The 17571-nt window shown below is 43.6% G+C and overlaps 1 protein-coding gene across 1 annotated transcript in view; it reads right to left on the bottom strand.

Annotated features, from left to right (window-relative positions):
- Nucleotides 1–3440: 3440 nt before the first annotated feature.
- The window catches only part of CHADL (chondroadherin like), a 29901-nt gene continuing 15770 nt past the window's right edge, over nt 3441–17571 (bottom strand). Inside the window, exons 2-4 of the mRNA XM_018573088.1 lie at nt 9648–11300; nt 3779–3920; nt 3441–3688 (exon numbers count right to left, since the gene is read on the bottom strand). Coding sequence (XP_018428590.1) covers nt 3441–3688; nt 3779–3920; nt 9648–11300 — 2043 coding nt within the window. The remainder of the gene's footprint in view (nt 3689–3778; nt 3921–9647; nt 11301–17571) is intronic.

Genomic DNA, 17571 nt, shown 5'->3' with positions numbered 1-17571 from the left:
TGGCAGGAGGAATGCAGGAGGAGAGGAGAGGTGAGCTTTGTTTCTAAAAATCACTGGCCGGATAAGTCAATTGGGGGGGAGGCAAGAGGGGTAGGGTCTTCAGTGTACACAGAGGTGGTGGGAGAGGTGGGCACAGTGGCAGAGGAAGAGCTGGAGAGGGGCAGTCAGTGGATACAGAGGTGGTGAGAGAGGTGGGCACAGTGGCAGGGGAAAAGCTGGAGGGGGTCAGTGGACACAGAGGTGGTGAGAGAGGTGGACACAGTGGCAGGGGAGGGGCTGGGGTGGGGGTCAGTGGACACAGAGGTGGTGAGAGAGGTGGGCACAGTGGTAGGGGAAGAGCTGGAGGGAGCGTCAGTGGACACAGAGATGTGAGAGAGGTGGGCATAGTGGCAGGGAAAGAGCTGGATGGGGGTCAGTGGACACGGAGGCGTTGGGGCAGAGGAGAGAGGTAGATACAGTGGCAGTGGAAGAGCCAGTGGGGGTCAGTGGGCACAGAGATGGTGGTGTGAGAGGAGAGAGGTGGCACAGTGGCAGGGGGAGAGGTGGGGGGTCAGTGGACTTTAATGTGTTGCTGAGATTTGTAGTCCTCTATAGATGATGGCATTCTGCATTGGTGTATAGTGTGTTGCTGGGACTTCTAGTCCTCTATAGCTGGTGGTATTGTTCTGTTAACTATGTAACTATGTAACTATAGCTGGTGGTATTCTGCATTGCTGTATAATGTATTGCTGGGATTTATAGTCCTCTATACCAGGGTCACAGTAGCTGCAGCTGTGATGGGGCCTTTGCATTTTGCCACTTCGGGGGCCCTGGTAACCGCCGACATTGGAGGTTACCGGACCCCCTTCTATCAGCTATGGCCCTCCATCCTTCAAACTGCATGGATCGTGTGTATCACGGTTGAACTATGGTTTGGTTGGTGGTGGGCGCTAATAAAAGAGAGGCTAGCCCTAATAAAATGTATAAATTGTGCAGCGCTAAAAATTAAAGTGCATAATATATATAAAAAAATTTAAATATATACAATATAGGAAATCCGTTGGCTATTATATATATTTATATATTTACATTTTTTTATATATATTATGCACTTTAATTTTTAGCGCTGCACAATTTATACACTTTATCTATTTGGACCCCAGGGTTATAAGCGCAGCTGCTTTGGTATCAGGATATTAAATCAGGGCTATCCATAAAGCGCGGATCCACATCTTTTACTAGCCCTAATAAAAGACTTGCCCCTGGGTGCCTCGTGACCTTGCTACGACTCTGCTGTCCGTCTGATAATTGAGTCCCCCACCACCAATATCTGTCTCTCATGTCCATCCATCCTGCTCCCATCCTTACTGGAGCAGTCACTCCCCCTGCGGATAGGGAAAGCATCCTGCTCCAGCAATGCCACCCCTGAACTAATATCCCCAAAATCCTGCAACCTGGCATATTTATTGGGGTGTATTAATTCAGGGCTAGCCTCTCTTGCACTCTTCCCTCTACCCCACCTTCTAACAGTAACCCAGCTACCCACCTCGGGATCCTGCTCCTCCATACTCCCCTCCTCTTTTATATTGCCCTATATAGTATATACATGAATGTACATTCATGTGACTCACCCTCAGCTGGCATGAGACCAGATCCGAGGACCAGTGAACATATAAGAGGCCAATCCTACAAAATAAGGCCACTGAAAATAAAAACAAATACGTCCCCACTCTTTCGTTGTCCCCCCTTTCCGAAGGAGGGGAGCCAAAGGTCCTGGCAACCACAAGCATAGGGGTAGCGGAGCACGTAAACCGCTCCATAGATCGCAAAAACGGCAGCATAGCACACGTTCGCGTGACTCCCCCTCGGTAAGCAAAACCCTGCAACCGAGGGCCAGTCAACACAGAAGGGGATGAACCCCAAGTAGTAAAGCATCATAATACAAATATAAAAGCTCTGTCGGTGTTCCCCCTAATGAGTGAGAGAGAATCCATGGGCACGGTGGTCTCAACAACATAAAAAACAATGTATGGAATCTATAACACGGGCCGCCAGGAGAACGGTACTGTAAAGTACAATCTTGCGATTCCCACTTGGTAGGCTGAACACCTTAATGGACAGCCAAGCAACACCAAACCTCAAAAGAATAAAACAACTGGAAACAATAATAAAAAAAAACTCTCTCTGCTATTGTAGCTGCCTCTTCCGTAAAAGGGAATCCAAGGCTTGTGGTAACCACAACAGAGTGAAAAGTAGAGCAGTTAAATCGTGCCACATGCAACAAAAAGAGCGACATAGGAATGTACAACCACTTGACTCCTCCTCGGCAGGCTAACACCATTACCAAGAACCAGTCAACACAGAAGAGGTCAAGGCTCAGAAATTAAAGTAACACAAAAAAATAAAAACGTCTCTTCACTTCCCATGTCCCTCCTGCCGAAGTGGGGAGCCAAGGTGCACGGCAATAACAACAATATGAAAAGCAATGTCTTTAAGGCATTCCAAAGAATGTAGTGAAAGTGTCATAGTATTGTACATTCGAGTGACTCCCTCGCGGCAGACTAAACATCCTAACCGAGAGCCAGTTAACACAAAGGGGAGCATACACTGCTAAATGAAGACTCAAAAGAAAAACAAAAATAAACATGTCTATCCATGTCTGTGGCCCTGGCTGCCCTGGAGAGAAGAGCCAAGGCTGAACCGGCAGACTGGAAACCAGGTACTCACGTTAACTCAGGAAACTCAATCGAAGATGGCCGAATGAAGAAACACGAGAAAAAGGCCCTAGGTAGACAGGCTAGGTCTCCATGGATGATCGGGGATCTTCGTGTTCCCAGGCTCGGCTCGGGACAGTGCGGGAAGATCGGGATCTAGAGCAAGGGGGGCGACGACGAGGCTCCGGCATTGGGCGAGCCCCATCCGAGATATATTCCAGCCAGAGATCTCCACTTTCAAGAATCCACTCAAGCCCGGGACATCCTTTGGTGAGTAAAGCGCGGAGGAGGCCTCTCCCTTTCAAACGATCAGGTGGAAAGGGTATCCCCATCATTATGTCGCCCCTGCGCTACGGCTCCAGTCCAGAAGTGGACGAAGGAGCGCCTTGCGTCTGAGGGTGTTATGGGAATGATCCAGAAGGATCTGAATCTTCACGCCATCAAACTCAACGTGTCTGCGCAGCCAGGCAGCCCGGGGGAATGTCCTCTTTCATGGTAAAGTAATGCACCCAGCAGACCACGTCACGTGGGCGAGGTAATTTCGGGATACGGGGGCCGGCGGCTCGATGAACCCGGTCAAGGATGATATCGGCCGGGGCAGTGCCCTCGAGTAGAGAGGCAAAGACATCCTGTACCATAATCTCGATGAGATTAGGAGCCTCGATGGCCTCCGGGATGCCACGGAGGCTCAGGTTGTTCCGCTGTCCCCTATCCTCCATGTGTAGTTGAAGTGCTGAGAACCGGAGATCAGGCTGCGAAGCCATGGACCGTCAAGACAAGCGTGTAGCATGAAGCTGAGACATCCGCCACAGTGGAAGCTAAGTCCCGAACCTCCTGCTTCACACCCCGGAGGTCTTTACGAATCGCAGCTTTGACCAGAGTAACAGTGGCCTCAAAGTCTCTCTTGGTGGGAAGGTACTTCAGTGGAGCTCGCAAACTCTCAGGGATATCCAGAGGTAAGTCACACCCCGACTCTCGGTCCATATCACGAGGATCTGATTAAAAAAGCCCCGGAGAGCACGATCCAGCTGGGGAGGCATTAGAAGAATGGAAGCCCCGTCTGCGTGCTCCACGAGGAGAGGCACGTGCGGTGGAGGAGGCCGCCATCTTTGACCTGCCGCGCTCCAGGGATGCCGAGGTATGGGGTGTAAAGAAGTGCTGCAGTGAGGCGTCAGAAGTCGATCTTTTAGTTCCGGTGTCCTTCCGTATTCTGTAATACGAAATCACCTGCACTCCATACAGCGTACAGACCTTGAGTAAGAGGTTGGTGCTTGAAGTGACAACACGGATGGCACCGTGTCAGATACAGTCCATAATAGAAGTCACCAGCACTCGATGATATGTGCAAGAAGTAAAGCACTTTTTATTCAATCGTCACATGCGTCAAAAAGCCAACGTTTCGTGGCAACGCAGGGTCCTTTCTTCTGGGCGACATAGTGACACTATACCGGAATCTGGGGTAAAAGCGTGCAAAAGTATTTGAAAAAAGTTCAAGAGCTACGCTGAAGCTGTGAAGCTCTATGGCCGAGCACCTCGTGCTGCCATGTCCAAGACATGCTCCCCTCATCTTTTAAAATTTGGGGAAAATGCGAATTATATTTTGTGCATAATTAATTTTAGCACTAAATCAATTTTAGTGTATTTCTTACTGAAAAACAGTTTTGCAAATACTGCAAAGCATAAAAGTTTGAAAACTAGCATTTTATTATTCCATAGGTTCTCTGCTTTTAGAAAAAATAGAATGTTTGGGTATTTTAAGTAATTTTTTAGGCCTAAAATTTACATTTTTACATTAGTATTAAAAAATCACTAGTGATGGGTCGAACACCCCCCTGTTCGGTTCGAATTCGAACTTTAGAACATGTGAAAAGTAAAAAAAAAAGTCTATGTGGGTAGAACATTGAAAAATCAATTGTCCCCATTTTGAAGCCTTAAATGCAATTTATTGGCAATAAAAAGTGTATGGGGATCTGGGTACTGCCCTGGGGGACAGGAATCAATGAATTTTTTATTTTTTTCTAAAATACCGTTTTTAAGGGAGCAATGGTTTTAATATCACTTAAAGGGTAATTTAGACATGTGCACATTGCAAAATTGAATGGATTCCTAAAACTACATTTATTTAGTTACTGACGAAATTCGTTTCTATTTCTTTTGTATTAAACGAAATCCATTCATCCGAAATCTGAATGCACTAAAGGTTGATCACAGAGCTCAGACCCACAGTAATAAGGATTACTTGCCATAAATTACAGCTATATATCGGCACACACATGTATATTATAAATGATCCCCCATCCTTTATTCTCTGTATTGATACATGTACAATGTCAGCACACACATGTATGTTCATAAATATCCCCGTCCTTTATTCTCTTTATATATAATGTCTGCACACACATGTATGTTTATAAATTATTCCTGTCCTGTATTGATACATGTACACATCTGTAATCACTGTGCGGGATTATTGATAACCCATTGCCCCGATATTGATGTCACCTACTACCCTAATGACCGCTCTTTTTGATTTATACACTGACCCTGTGGAATACCATAGTGCTAGTTTAAAAAGAAGGTCTTAGTCACATTAACCTTAATCAATGTTATATTATTTGTTTACTGTGGGTCTAAGCGCTGTAATAATCAGAGCAGTTAGTGTAACTCTCAGCAGGAGTGAAAGTGTAATAGCCTGAGAGTTACAATAACATCAGCAGCAGTGGGCGGGAGCAATAGCCAGCCTGCTATTGGCTTTTGCAAACTGAAATAGCCAATAGCACTCTAGCTATTCATTTTCATGCTGCTTTATTTTTTTTTTTACTCTGACGACAGGAGCTGTCAGAATACAAAAAAAAAGAAGATAGTAAGCAAAGCATTAGCTGCCCTGCCACCTGCCATCATTTCATGCTCGACTGTCCAATCCTTCCTGTGCGAATTGGAGACACTTTATCTTGTTAACTGCAGACAGCAAAGGTGTTCGAACAGGCCTTCGGCTTCCATATCCCATACAATGCAGTGTATGGCGAACAGTGCATTCAGAGATCATTTGAGAGGATCCCTGATTAAGATCTGCAGTAATTTCATGCACTGTTGTGTAGTGAAGTAAAAAATGTAGTGTTCAAATATATGGTGGGTAGTATAAATATATATTTATTTAGCCAAATATATGTTTATATGCGTTGTGAAAATCCAGGCAACCTCAGCTCTTTTCCAGAGAGTAGCGTTTAATTGGATCGAAGAAACCGAACAGTCCAACAGAGTAATACAGAGTAAAATATCTAGACCTCAGATGACAAAGGGTTCCATGATGACCCACTCTATCTACCCAGCATATAACTCCAATCTATATATGCCTCTCTGTGCCTCTCTTCATGACTGTGACCTCTCTCAGCCACCTTAGGCTCTCTATTCATATAAAGTTTAGTGCCATTCACTAACACTGAAAAGATTCTGATTGGGCGGTCTAATTACCTCTTTGATGTTTGTTAACTAAACAGGTTTTGACAAAATTCCCTACAGCTGTTCCATTGTGTACAATCAACAAAACAGGATGGCCAACTGGTCAATAAACTTACACTATTACCCAATGACTCCCCAATTACAATATCCTCGATTAACTCTGCATTATTAGTGACAATTAGATCTAAGATGGCATTTTTTCTGGTAGGAGTCTCCACCATCTGGTCCATGAAATTGTCGCGCAACATGTTTAGAAATCGCCCCGCCTTTGCCGAACCCGAAGTTCCATTGGCCCAATTGATGTCTGGGTAATTGAAGTCACCCATCACGACTACATTGCCCTCTCTCCAAGCTATTTCTATCTGTGAGTGAAGATTGACTTCTCCCTCTTCCCCTATATTTGGAGGTTTATAGCAAATACCCACAAGAAGTTTACGGCTAGAATAAAATCAAAAAACCTAGTTAGCATAGGTGTGTTAAATAACATCAGCTAAAAGAATGCAATACATGAGAATACACCCTAAATATACCCCTAATATAGCTACTTTAATAATAATTTACAACATGTTGCCCTTCTGTTGTCTTGTAACAGTCTTGCCACTCTCTGTTCTGCCCTAACATTGACTAGTCGCTGACGGCCACAATTCGCACGTTCTGACCCAGATTTTCGGCTGACAGTCCAGTCTTTAAACACTTTAACAACAGCTGCTCTTGAACATTTAACGAATTCTGCTGTTTTGCTGATACTCGCTCCATGGCTCCAAGCGCCAACAATCATCCCACGCTCAAAGGCTGTTAAATCGCGCTGTTTACCCATATCTTTAGAAAAAAATCACTTCTACTGTCGTGGTAAACAACCTGCTGTTTACCCATATCTTCAGAAAAAAATCACTTTTACTGTCGTGGTAAACAACCTGCTGTTTACCCATATCTTCAGAAAAAAATCACTTCTACTGTTGTGGTAAACAACCTGCTTCCCTATTTATACTGGTCTGGCCCTCTAGCAACTTCAGCGCAAAATTATAGCTAATTTGCTTACAAATGTCTGGTGGTCATAATAATCTGGCCACTCATTGTATACCGCTAATTGAAGTGTTTAATACAGCCTGGGCAGTGGGTGAGCAGATTGGCTGTATTTGGACCTCTCTGCACCTTTGAGACTTTAGGATATATTCAGAGGTACTGAACACTTTGTATTTGATTGCGCTGGATACTTTTGTTTTTAGTTGCCTGTCACTGGTCACTTTGTATCTATAGTTCCACACTAGTAATCTCAGCCTCTCAGGCATTTTATTAACTGAGGATTTATAAGCAGATGAACTTTGTGTAATATCCTGCAGTGTATAATATTGTATATTATATATTATATTATATATAATATAATTGAATTGTGATACAATAATTGAAGAAAAATCGTTGAGTGTTGGGGGCATAAATTATTGTTGCGTGTTATAGTGTTTACAGTGGATATTTGTACCGAGCTTTATATGAATTAAGAGGTGTTCCTTTTCATATTGTAATGTTTTTGCATGGCACATTGATTGCGATTGGGAATGGTGGTGGAAATCACCACATGAATTAGGTGGCAAATACGCTATGTTGATATTAGTTAGGGTGGCGCAATATTTAATAGTGATTTCGGGGATACAGGTTTCTGTTTATAGTGATTACAGCTGCTCTAGTACTGGCCGGTGTTAATTATACACATTTTACAACAAGCTGCAATAGCTGGCCTGCTATTAGCTATAGCAGGGTGGCTATTGCACCCCTCCACTGCCTGCTATCAATCAGCTGAGGCGACCTGAGAGGGAACTTTCTCCTTAAGGTCAGCTCCTCTGCTGATTGTCAAACTGAAACAAAAAGTTAAAGCATTTTCTTTTCGGTTCTTTTGTGTGGGGCATTTTGACAGATGCGGGGTGTGCGGCTGGCCAACAGCCAGCGAACACCCTTACAGTTTGTGTGTTCGCCGAACACACGAACAGCCGATGTTCGAGTCGAACTCACGTTCGGCTTGAACATCAAGCCCAACCCTATTAGGCATCTCCCAAGCCTGTCATGTAAAGGATTTGTGTTTTTTCCATGTTGCCCTTGAAGTGCATGAAAAGAATTATCTTCCTACTATAAGGGAATTCTTGAAACAAAAACAAAAATTGCCATTGGTACATGTCCCCAATAGCATTCACTGGCATCTTAAGCTTTTTTTTTTTTTTTTTTACAATAATATGCTTATTAGCCCTAAAAAGTCCAGAATTTATTAATAGGATTCTACCCCTATAGACTCCAGTGTAATTTGCCACTGCGTTTGGATTCGCCAAACTTCTAACATGATTCACTAAGCTCTCTGTAAATCAAACCCTGGCAGATTCACTCATCCCTAATTTATTTATTATCTGTATTTAATGGTGACAAGGTTTCTTCAAGGTTTCTTAAGGAGACATGAATGGTTTAAACATACCCCTGGTAGGACAATGGGGACACAGAGTCTTACCCACCATCTGGTGCTGAAAAAACATAGAACCCTGCTATGCACAAGACTCAAAGCTCTTTAGGACCCAGACCAGCAGGTACATATTAGACGTAATTTTGCTATGTGAACATTGTAGAAACAATTTCTTTTATGTGGACATTCCATAGTTATTAGTGGTCACAGAATGTGCATATAGACACAAAGGGCTACATTGTTTTTACAGTGGCATTAAGCAAGATTGGATGTTTACAATAGGACACAGTGAATGAATTAAAAAGTGCAGACTTACTTACAGATGTAAATGATTAATGAAAGATATATCTTTCTGAACATAAAACAATAAAAAGTACACTATTAGCTGTATAGCATTATGGGTTTGCATAGCCTAGACACCTCACCCCTAATTTTGTTATTAAAGGAGTAAGCTCTAAATGGGATTTTGTGCTGTTATGATTTTTGACAAGATTACACATCACGTATAGATATAAAAAAAAGCACACATGTATTTATAGTACATATATTCATAGATCAAATAAACTGTATATATATATATATATATATCTAGATCTAGATATATATTGTTTTCACACACATTGTATGTATATAATAAATATGTTAAAAATAAAATAGGGCCTCATATCCTCATATGTCTGAAGTTGTTTTACCCATTATCCTCAATATTACACAATAACCTTCTATGCACATTCTCCCCTATGATGGTACAATCGCAAGTTAAGTAAAGTTAAGGCACATTTAACTCGAAGATACGTACAACATTCTATTCTAAATTAATCCTGGGGACTGCACAAGGTAAGTTAAAATATAATTGTTTTATTCATAGAAATGTGCATAAAAGTTTTCTATGTGCATAGAAATGTGCATAAAATAAAGGACATAGAAAGGACACAAAAAGGGCATAAAAAGGACACCAAAAAATCCCATTTAGAGTGTTCTCATTTAATTATACTTTAAACAATAAAAGGTTAAAAAAAACATATTTGCTGTGTTTTTCATATATGGTACTTTACCTTTAATAGTCCCATGTCATTGAGATACAAATTCTGCAGTGACCGAGATAATGGCAAGAAGGCACCATTTCCAATATTTCTGATAGGATTCTTGGATAGTCCTAACTCTCTCAGCATTGGCAATCCTTTGAGTGCATGTGTTGGCACCTCTTTTATCTTATTATTATCTAGATAGAGTTTCTCTAGAAATTTCATATTTCTAAATGCTGTTGGTGCAATTGAACTTATGTTATTTCCTGTTAAATATAACCAGTGTAATTTTGCTGCACCAGCCATATCTGAAAGTGAAGTGATTGAATTATGCTGCATGTGAAGTGATAAAAGATTTGGAAGAAGTCCAAAAATTTCACTTGGAACGTTAATAAATCTGTTGTTGTCTAAGAAAAGATATCCAATATTTGGTGCTCCCTGGAAGACATCAGGATTTATAGCAAAAATCTGATTATTAGACAGGTAAAGGTATACCAAATTCCTCATTCCTAGAAATGCTCCTGGTTGAATGTCTTTAATATCACAATGCTGGAGATGAAGTGAAACTACATTTTTCAGATCCAAGAAAGCTCCTTTCGGAATAAAATTAAATTCATTTCTACGCAGATCAATTAAGATGGTGTCCTTAGGAAAACCTTGAGGTATCTGTCTTAAAAACGTATTTTCACAAATAGCATGTTTAGCATCGGATTTGCAATTGCAGCTCAATGGACATAGATTTTTTTCAAATGTTTTTTCTGTAGCTGGCAAAAAATTGTACACTTCTTCAAGAAATGTTCCACATTTCAGGTCTATTGCTCTGATAGAATCCAGGTGATCTCTGTGAAAATGACTGGGGCCAAAGCAAAGGAGATCAACTTTCAGTCTTTTTAGGTCTGCCCATTCTTTAAATGGCCGTAATTGACAATCACAAGGTACACTATTTCCCGTCAGGTTTAGATATTTTAGTTGTTCAACTCTAGCCAGTGGTTGTACTGCACATATCTGATTGTTACTGATATCAATAAAAGAAATCTGGTTGCTTTTTTCAAATGCTTTGAAAGATACTTCCTGTAATGCCATATTATTAATATATAACTGTTTGAGAGATGTCATTTGGAAAGCTTCTTCTGGAATAAAAGTAATTGGATTCCATCCCAGTTCTAACTTTATGAGACCAGACAGTCTAGAGAGAGCCTCTGTTGGCAGGTACTGAAGTTCATTGTGGTCAAGGCTTAGCCTTCTGAGGTTGGGTAGTCCTGCAAATGCCTCATATGATATAATGTTAATCATGTTGTTAGAAAGATACAACAATTTAAGCTGTATCAGTCCTTGAAACAACAAATCTGGTAAGTAGACCAAAAAATTATTTCCAATATTTAAAAAGTTCAAAAGACCTAATTGGCTAAATGCTCCTGGCTGTATCTCCTCAAGGCGGTTTTTCCCAAGGTTTAAATGTTGTAGAGATGAAAGTCCATCAAAAGATTCCTGGTATAGGAAACTTATATGGTTGGAGCCAAGGTTAAGATGCAACAAACGTCCAAGGCTTCTGAAAGCTCCTTCTTCTATTTTTTCAATGCTGCAGTTGTATAGACTAAGATGAGTTAGATAAGGAGTTGAAATAAATGCTCTTGATGGAATACATTTTAGATAATTTCCTTGTAGATTTAGTTTTTGTGTGTACTGTAAAGACAAACAGATCGTATTATGGGCTTTTAGTGATTCCGCACATTCACATAGAAATAAACATTTAAATTCGATGCATGCATGAATTTCGTACTGAATTAAACTATAGAAAAAGTAGAATTAAATTAGCCAATGCAATATTAGTCTAATTTCTTTAGAGAAAAATTTGAAAATGTGGATTTTCTTTGCAATAATATGATTTTACTTATGATTATATAATATTTATGGTACATATTAGGGATGCACCGACACTAGACATTTTTATGAGTACTTGTACCGGTAAAAATGCCCCAATACATAGCACCAATACCGGTGCTTTAAATTTGTAAATAGCTTCGTCTGTCGTGAGGTGGGCAGCCTGCCAGGGACCTCTGCCTGCCTGCGTGACACAGCCAAAATAACAAAGCCCTGCATGTGAGATGCAGCCCTGCATGTGAGACACAGTAAGTCTGACTACACGTTAAAGTATAGTACATGTCGCACAAATATATTTTGAGGCACTACATGGGTTCATTACAGTTTATTGCTGTGCACGGGCAGTAAAAAAAAAAAAAAACAGCTGGAAGTAGATGTTTTTTGTATTGTAACTCATGCAGTGGCTTGTAAAACTGCAATGTGAGGTCAAATATGCAATCATGCTGGATTCTGGTTACCTTGCTAAAACCCTTCTTGTGCCCCTGGTGCGATCTTTTATCTGCCCCCTGAGATTCTCCATCTGCCCTTCTGAGATTTTTCCATCTGCCCCCCTGAGATCCTCCATCTGTCTTGCTGCAATCTTCCACCTGCCCCTGCTGCAATCTTCCATCAGTCCTGCTGTGATCTAACATCTGCTCCCTTGAGAAGATCCTCCATGTGCCCTGCTGTATGCTTCCACCTGCCCTGCCGTGATCTTCCATCAGCTCTGCGGCGATCTTCCTTTTGAGTTACAGTTCTTCATAATTATAAAGAAACTGCCCTAAAATCATTAGTCTGTATTGTTTTAGAAAAAATGTCACATGTCCCTTTAAGAAAAAGTATTGGTAATTGGTATTGGCAAGTATCGGAGGGAAAGTATTTGTATTTGGTCTTGAAAAAATGGTATCGGTGCATCCCTAGTGATAACTGTGACATTGATGGGAAATATGATGCATTGCAGAATGGTGGTGATCTAATTGACATAGCTAGCAAAAAAAATGGTGTATTATGGGAAACAAATACAGATGCGACAGAAATGGAAAGACAAAAGGTTGGAATTTGCAACAGCAATGTTGGGATTAATGACATTCATGATGATAACTGTGATGTTATGACAGGTTGTGAGGGACTGTTTGCCAGGAGCAACGTCAGAAGAAGTGAGGTGGTCAGTAATGAAGGAAGGGGTTGATAGACCATTCTCTATTGGAAAAGACTTGGGTATTGAACAAAACGAGGTGACTGAATATGTCAGTAGGGCGACTGTAAGTCACCCCAAGGAGACTGAGGGCGTTTGCATAGAAATGGATTGTCAAGAAATTAGTGGTGTCATGGAAGAGCCAGCTTCAAGTAGTAAAATATATTGCCAGCACACTGTGGTCAAATTTTCACAAAGTGATAATTTTATTGATGCACACACATCTTGTCACATTGCAACGTTTCAGGTCCACTTGGCATGGCATGACCTGAGGAAAGGACCCCAAGTGGCACGAAACATTGCAACGTGACCAGATGTGTGTGCATCATTAAAATGATCACTATCTAATATTTGACCACGGTGTGCTAGTAATATATTTTAATACTTGAATCTGAAGCCGCGCCATACGCAGTCACTACAGCACCCACCGTAAGGGACATACCAGTAAGGAGTGCGGTAGGATCAGTGGTGGACTGACAATACATGGGGCCCCCAGGCAATATGAGATTATGGGGCCCCCTTGTGCCCTGCCCATGTACAAGCCCTGTCCACCGACAGGCCACAATCATCCACAAGCCCTGTGCGGCTTGTCACCAGGGCTGTGTGCAGTGTGCCACCAGGACTGTGTGGCTTGTCACCAGGTTTCTCTGCAGTGTGTCACCAGGGCTCTGTGCGGCATGCCACCAGGGCTGTGTGGCTTTTTACCAGGGCTGTGCGCAGCTTGTCACCAGAGCTGTGCAGCTTGATACCAGGGCTGTGTACGGCTTGTCTCCAGGGCTGTGTGTGGCGTGACACCAGGACTGTGTACAGCTTGTCACCAGGGTCGTGTGTGGCTTGTCAACAGAGCTCTGTGTGGTGTCTTGTGGGTGCGGGCAGGAGAAAGAGGAGATGTTTAGCCAGACCAGTGCTGTAAACAGGGCCGTCATCAGGGGGGTACGGCCAGTACCATTGTAAGGGGCCCCTTACTATCATTTTCTCTAGTAGAATTATACGGTCTCTCTTATGCTTCTCTCCCTCCTCTCGGCATGTTCGGTCTGTGTCTCATTCTTTCCCCCCTCCTCCTGTTCTCAGAGAAGGGGGGGGGGAAGAGTGAGAGAGACCGATGGACACTGAGGGGAGGAGGGGGGGGAGAGAGAGTGAGCGACGGACACTGAGGGGGGGTGGGAGTGAGAGTGAGCAACTGACAAACAGAAATTATTGAGCTAAGTGCATGCCTACCTGACAGACCATTCCTCCCCTTCATGAATCACATGTTTTATTCATGACCTAAACTTCAGAACAGCAGAAAACTGAATGTCAGGCGTACATTTAACCACTTGCTGTCCGGGGCATTTTCTTACTATTTGCGCACACATGATAAAATATACATTTTTGGTAGTCCTTGAGGACTACCCTGTTTGACTGCACCATTATAATATGAAAACTTGAGTTTGTAAACTTTATTTGATATTACATCGTATTTCACACTGAATGTGAAAGTGTGATCACTGTTATATGCATTTAAAATAAATAAAAACCTTTTTGAAAAAAAAATATATATAGATTTTTGGCTAGAAAACAGCTTCAAACCCCCAAACAATGATATATTTTCTGAAAGCAGAGGCCCTGTAGAATAAAAAAAATGCTAGTTGCAATTTTTGTATGTCGCACATTTTTTGCACAAATGTTTATCAAACTAGTATTTTTAGGAAAAAATAAACAAAATTAAAATTCAGTGAACAGAAACATAATATAATACTCAATTTTTGGGTAAAATATGAAAGACAGGGTCACGCCGGGTAAATAGATACCAAACATGCCAAGCCTAAAAATTGCGTGCGCCCGTGAAGCCGCAAAAAAGTAAATACCCCAAATTTCCCATAGGGAACATTTTAAACGCTTTAACCGCTCATAAGTTTAGTGTTATCAGTGATTGACAGGTCTAGAATTATTGCGCTCACTCTGACGTTTGCGGCAATATGTAACATGTGTAGAGCAATTGTCGTTTTTGCACGTAGGCGCACCGACGCGTTTGCGTGTGTATGTGCATGCACGTGGGGGCGGGGGACTTATAACAAAATGTTTAGCTTTCTTTATTTTTCTTATATGTTACTTTAATTTTTAAACACTTTTTTTATAATAACCCTATTGCTATCATTTAGCGGGATAACAAGCACCCTATGTAATACCAGATAGGGTGTGACAGGTCCTCTTTATGGAGACCCCTCTTTCAGACCCCTAATGTCACCTAGGGAACCCAAAGAAGCTGAGGAAGCAGAGATCTGCTTCCCCAGCTTCATCTCCTGGCTCTTAGAGCCGGAGACTGTAAGAGTGACACCGGAAGAGTGACACCGGAAGTGAGTGACGCTGGATCTCTCTCCGATCATTGCGGGGAGACCCAACGAGCCACTCCCGGGCGCCGCGCAGGGACAGCGGTGCCTGGGGAAGCCAACGGCGGCCGTGGCCCAGGGGCGGAGGGGGGGCGCTGCATGTTATAAACGATTCGGCTGTACAGACCCTGGATCGTTTGTACATTGCCTGCTGTTAAAAGCGGTACCAACAACATGGCTGCTGCAGCAGCCGTGTTCTTGTTTTAACCACTTCTGTGGGCCACCGTCTATAGACGTATTGCGGCCCGGAAGTGGTTAATACAGAATGCACATTGAGGACATTGGAGTATGAGAAGAACCTGAATACAAAGTGACCCCAGTACCACATTAGAGAGGACACAACCTTTTATAGTGATAATAATCAGGGCCACCATCACCATCAGGGCCACCATCAGGGGGGAGCCCGCCGGGGACCCTTACATAAGTATCGGCTGATGATGAAAGGCGAGGAGGCGCCTGGGCCCCCCATGCCGGAAGCCTGGCCCCATCAGCGCCGCTGCTTGTCTAATGTCGGACTGGCCAGAAGTGATGTGACGTCACTTCCGGCCAGTCCGGCGGCAGAGAAGGCCAGGTATACAGGCACCAGGAGCAGGTAAGAGGAGCTGGAAGGGAGGGAGAGAGGGGGATACAGGCCAGATCAGCCCACCTGAGACCCCTGCAGAGCCCACCATAGAGTCTCAGATGGACTGTACAGCATCTATGGTGGGCTATGCAGGGTCATTCTCAGTTAGGTCCTGTGTCCAGCGCGTCACTAAGCCCAGCGTCCAGCGGGTCACTAATCCCTGCGTCCAGCGGGTCACTAATTCCTGCGTCCATCGGGTCACTAAGCCCTGCGTCCAGTGGGTCCCTAATCCCTGAGTCCAGTGGGTCCCTAATCCCTGAGTCCAGCAGGTCACTAAGCCCTGCGTCCAGCGGGTCACTAAGCCCTGTGTCCAGCGTGTCACTAAGCCCTGCGTCCAGCGTGTCACTAAGCCCTGCGTCCAGCGTGTCACTAAGCCCTGCGTCCAGCGTGTCACTAAGCCCTGCGTCCAGCGTGTCACTAAGCCCTGCATCTTGCGGGTCACTAAGCCCTGGGTCCAGCGGGTCACTAAGCCCTGCGTCCAGCAGGGCTGTGCAGCATCTATGGTGGGCTATGCAGGGTCATTCTCAGGTAGGCCCTGTGTCCAGCGTGTCACTAAGCCCTGCGTCCAGTGCGTCACTAAGCCCTGCGTCCAATGCGTCACTAAGGCCTGCGTCTTGCGGGTCACTAATCCCTGCGTCCAGCGGGTCACTAATCCCTGCGCCCAGTGGGTCACTAATTCCTGCGTCCAGCGGGTCACTAAGCTTTGCATCCAGCGGGTCACTAATCCCTGCGTCCAGCGGGTCCCTAATCCCTGCGTCCAGAAGGTCACTAATCCCTGAGTCCAGCGCCTCACTAAGCCCAGAGTCAAATTCATATACTGTTCTGCATTGCTGTATAAATGTACTGCTGGGATTTGTAGTCCCCCTGCAGCTAGTGCCATTGTGCATTAGAGTGTAAGCTCCTCTGTACAGAGAATGACATGACTGGCTCAGTCATCTCTGTACAGAACTGCGGTATAGGTCAGAGCTATATACATGTATAATAAAAGTGTGTGACTGAGGGGGGACATTAGAGCGTAAGCTCCTCTGTACAGAGAATGATGTGACTGTGCGGGGGACATTAGAGTGTAAGCTCCTCTTTACAGAGACTGATATGACTGGGGCTGCAACAACTAATCGACTAAGTCGATTAAAATCGATGATGGAAAATGTTGTCAACTTTTTCCATCATCGATTAGTCGGCTTTCGATTAGTTGCCCTTGATCGCAGCTCCACACGCGCCACATGCTTCACGCCGCACCTCCTCCCCGCTGCCTCACCCAGCTCTGAGCTCTCTCCCGCCGCTAAGACGCTGCCCACCAAGATGATCACGTTGTTGCAGGGAGACTGCAACGTGGGGGAACGGCAGCTGCCGATAGTCCCAAGATCTCGGGGGAAGAAAGTAAAGTTGCTTGAAGAGTGTGCAGGTAAGACTGCCTGCACTTCCCCCCACACATGCTGTATAAATGTATTGCTGGGATAGTGATTGGTTGTATTCCTCTATAGCTGATGGTTTATTGCGCTGTATATGTACCATCAGCTGTAGAGGACTACAAATTCCAGCAATACATTATACACTGTATGTATATTGCATTGCTGGGATTTGCTGTATTCCTCTATAGCTGGTGGTATTCTGCATTGTGCTGTATAATGTATTATTGCTGGGATTTGTAGTCCTCTATAGCCGTTGCCATTCTGCATTGATTGCTGTATAATTTTACACTTTCTATGTCACTATATTGCACACACCACACTTCTTTTTTTTTATTTCCACCGCTCCAAAGCTTGACTGATGTCTCAGTGTTCTCTGTACAGCACTGAGGTGTAGGTCAGAGCTATATACATGTATAATAAAAGTGTGTGACTGAGGGGGGACATTAGAGTGTAAGCTCCTCTGTACAGAGACTGATGTGACTGCGGGGGGGGGGGG

This window comes from Nanorana parkeri, unplaced genomic scaffold (assembly GCF_000935625.1).
Source record: "Nanorana parkeri isolate BGI_ZX_2015 unplaced genomic scaffold, ASM93562v1 scaffold2230, whole genome shotgun sequence".
Taxonomy (NCBI): domain Eukaryota; kingdom Metazoa; phylum Chordata; class Amphibia; order Anura; family Dicroglossidae; genus Nanorana; species Nanorana parkeri.
The sequence above is the reverse complement of the archived record's forward strand: the minus strand, read 5'-3'. Positions and strand labels throughout refer to the sequence as shown.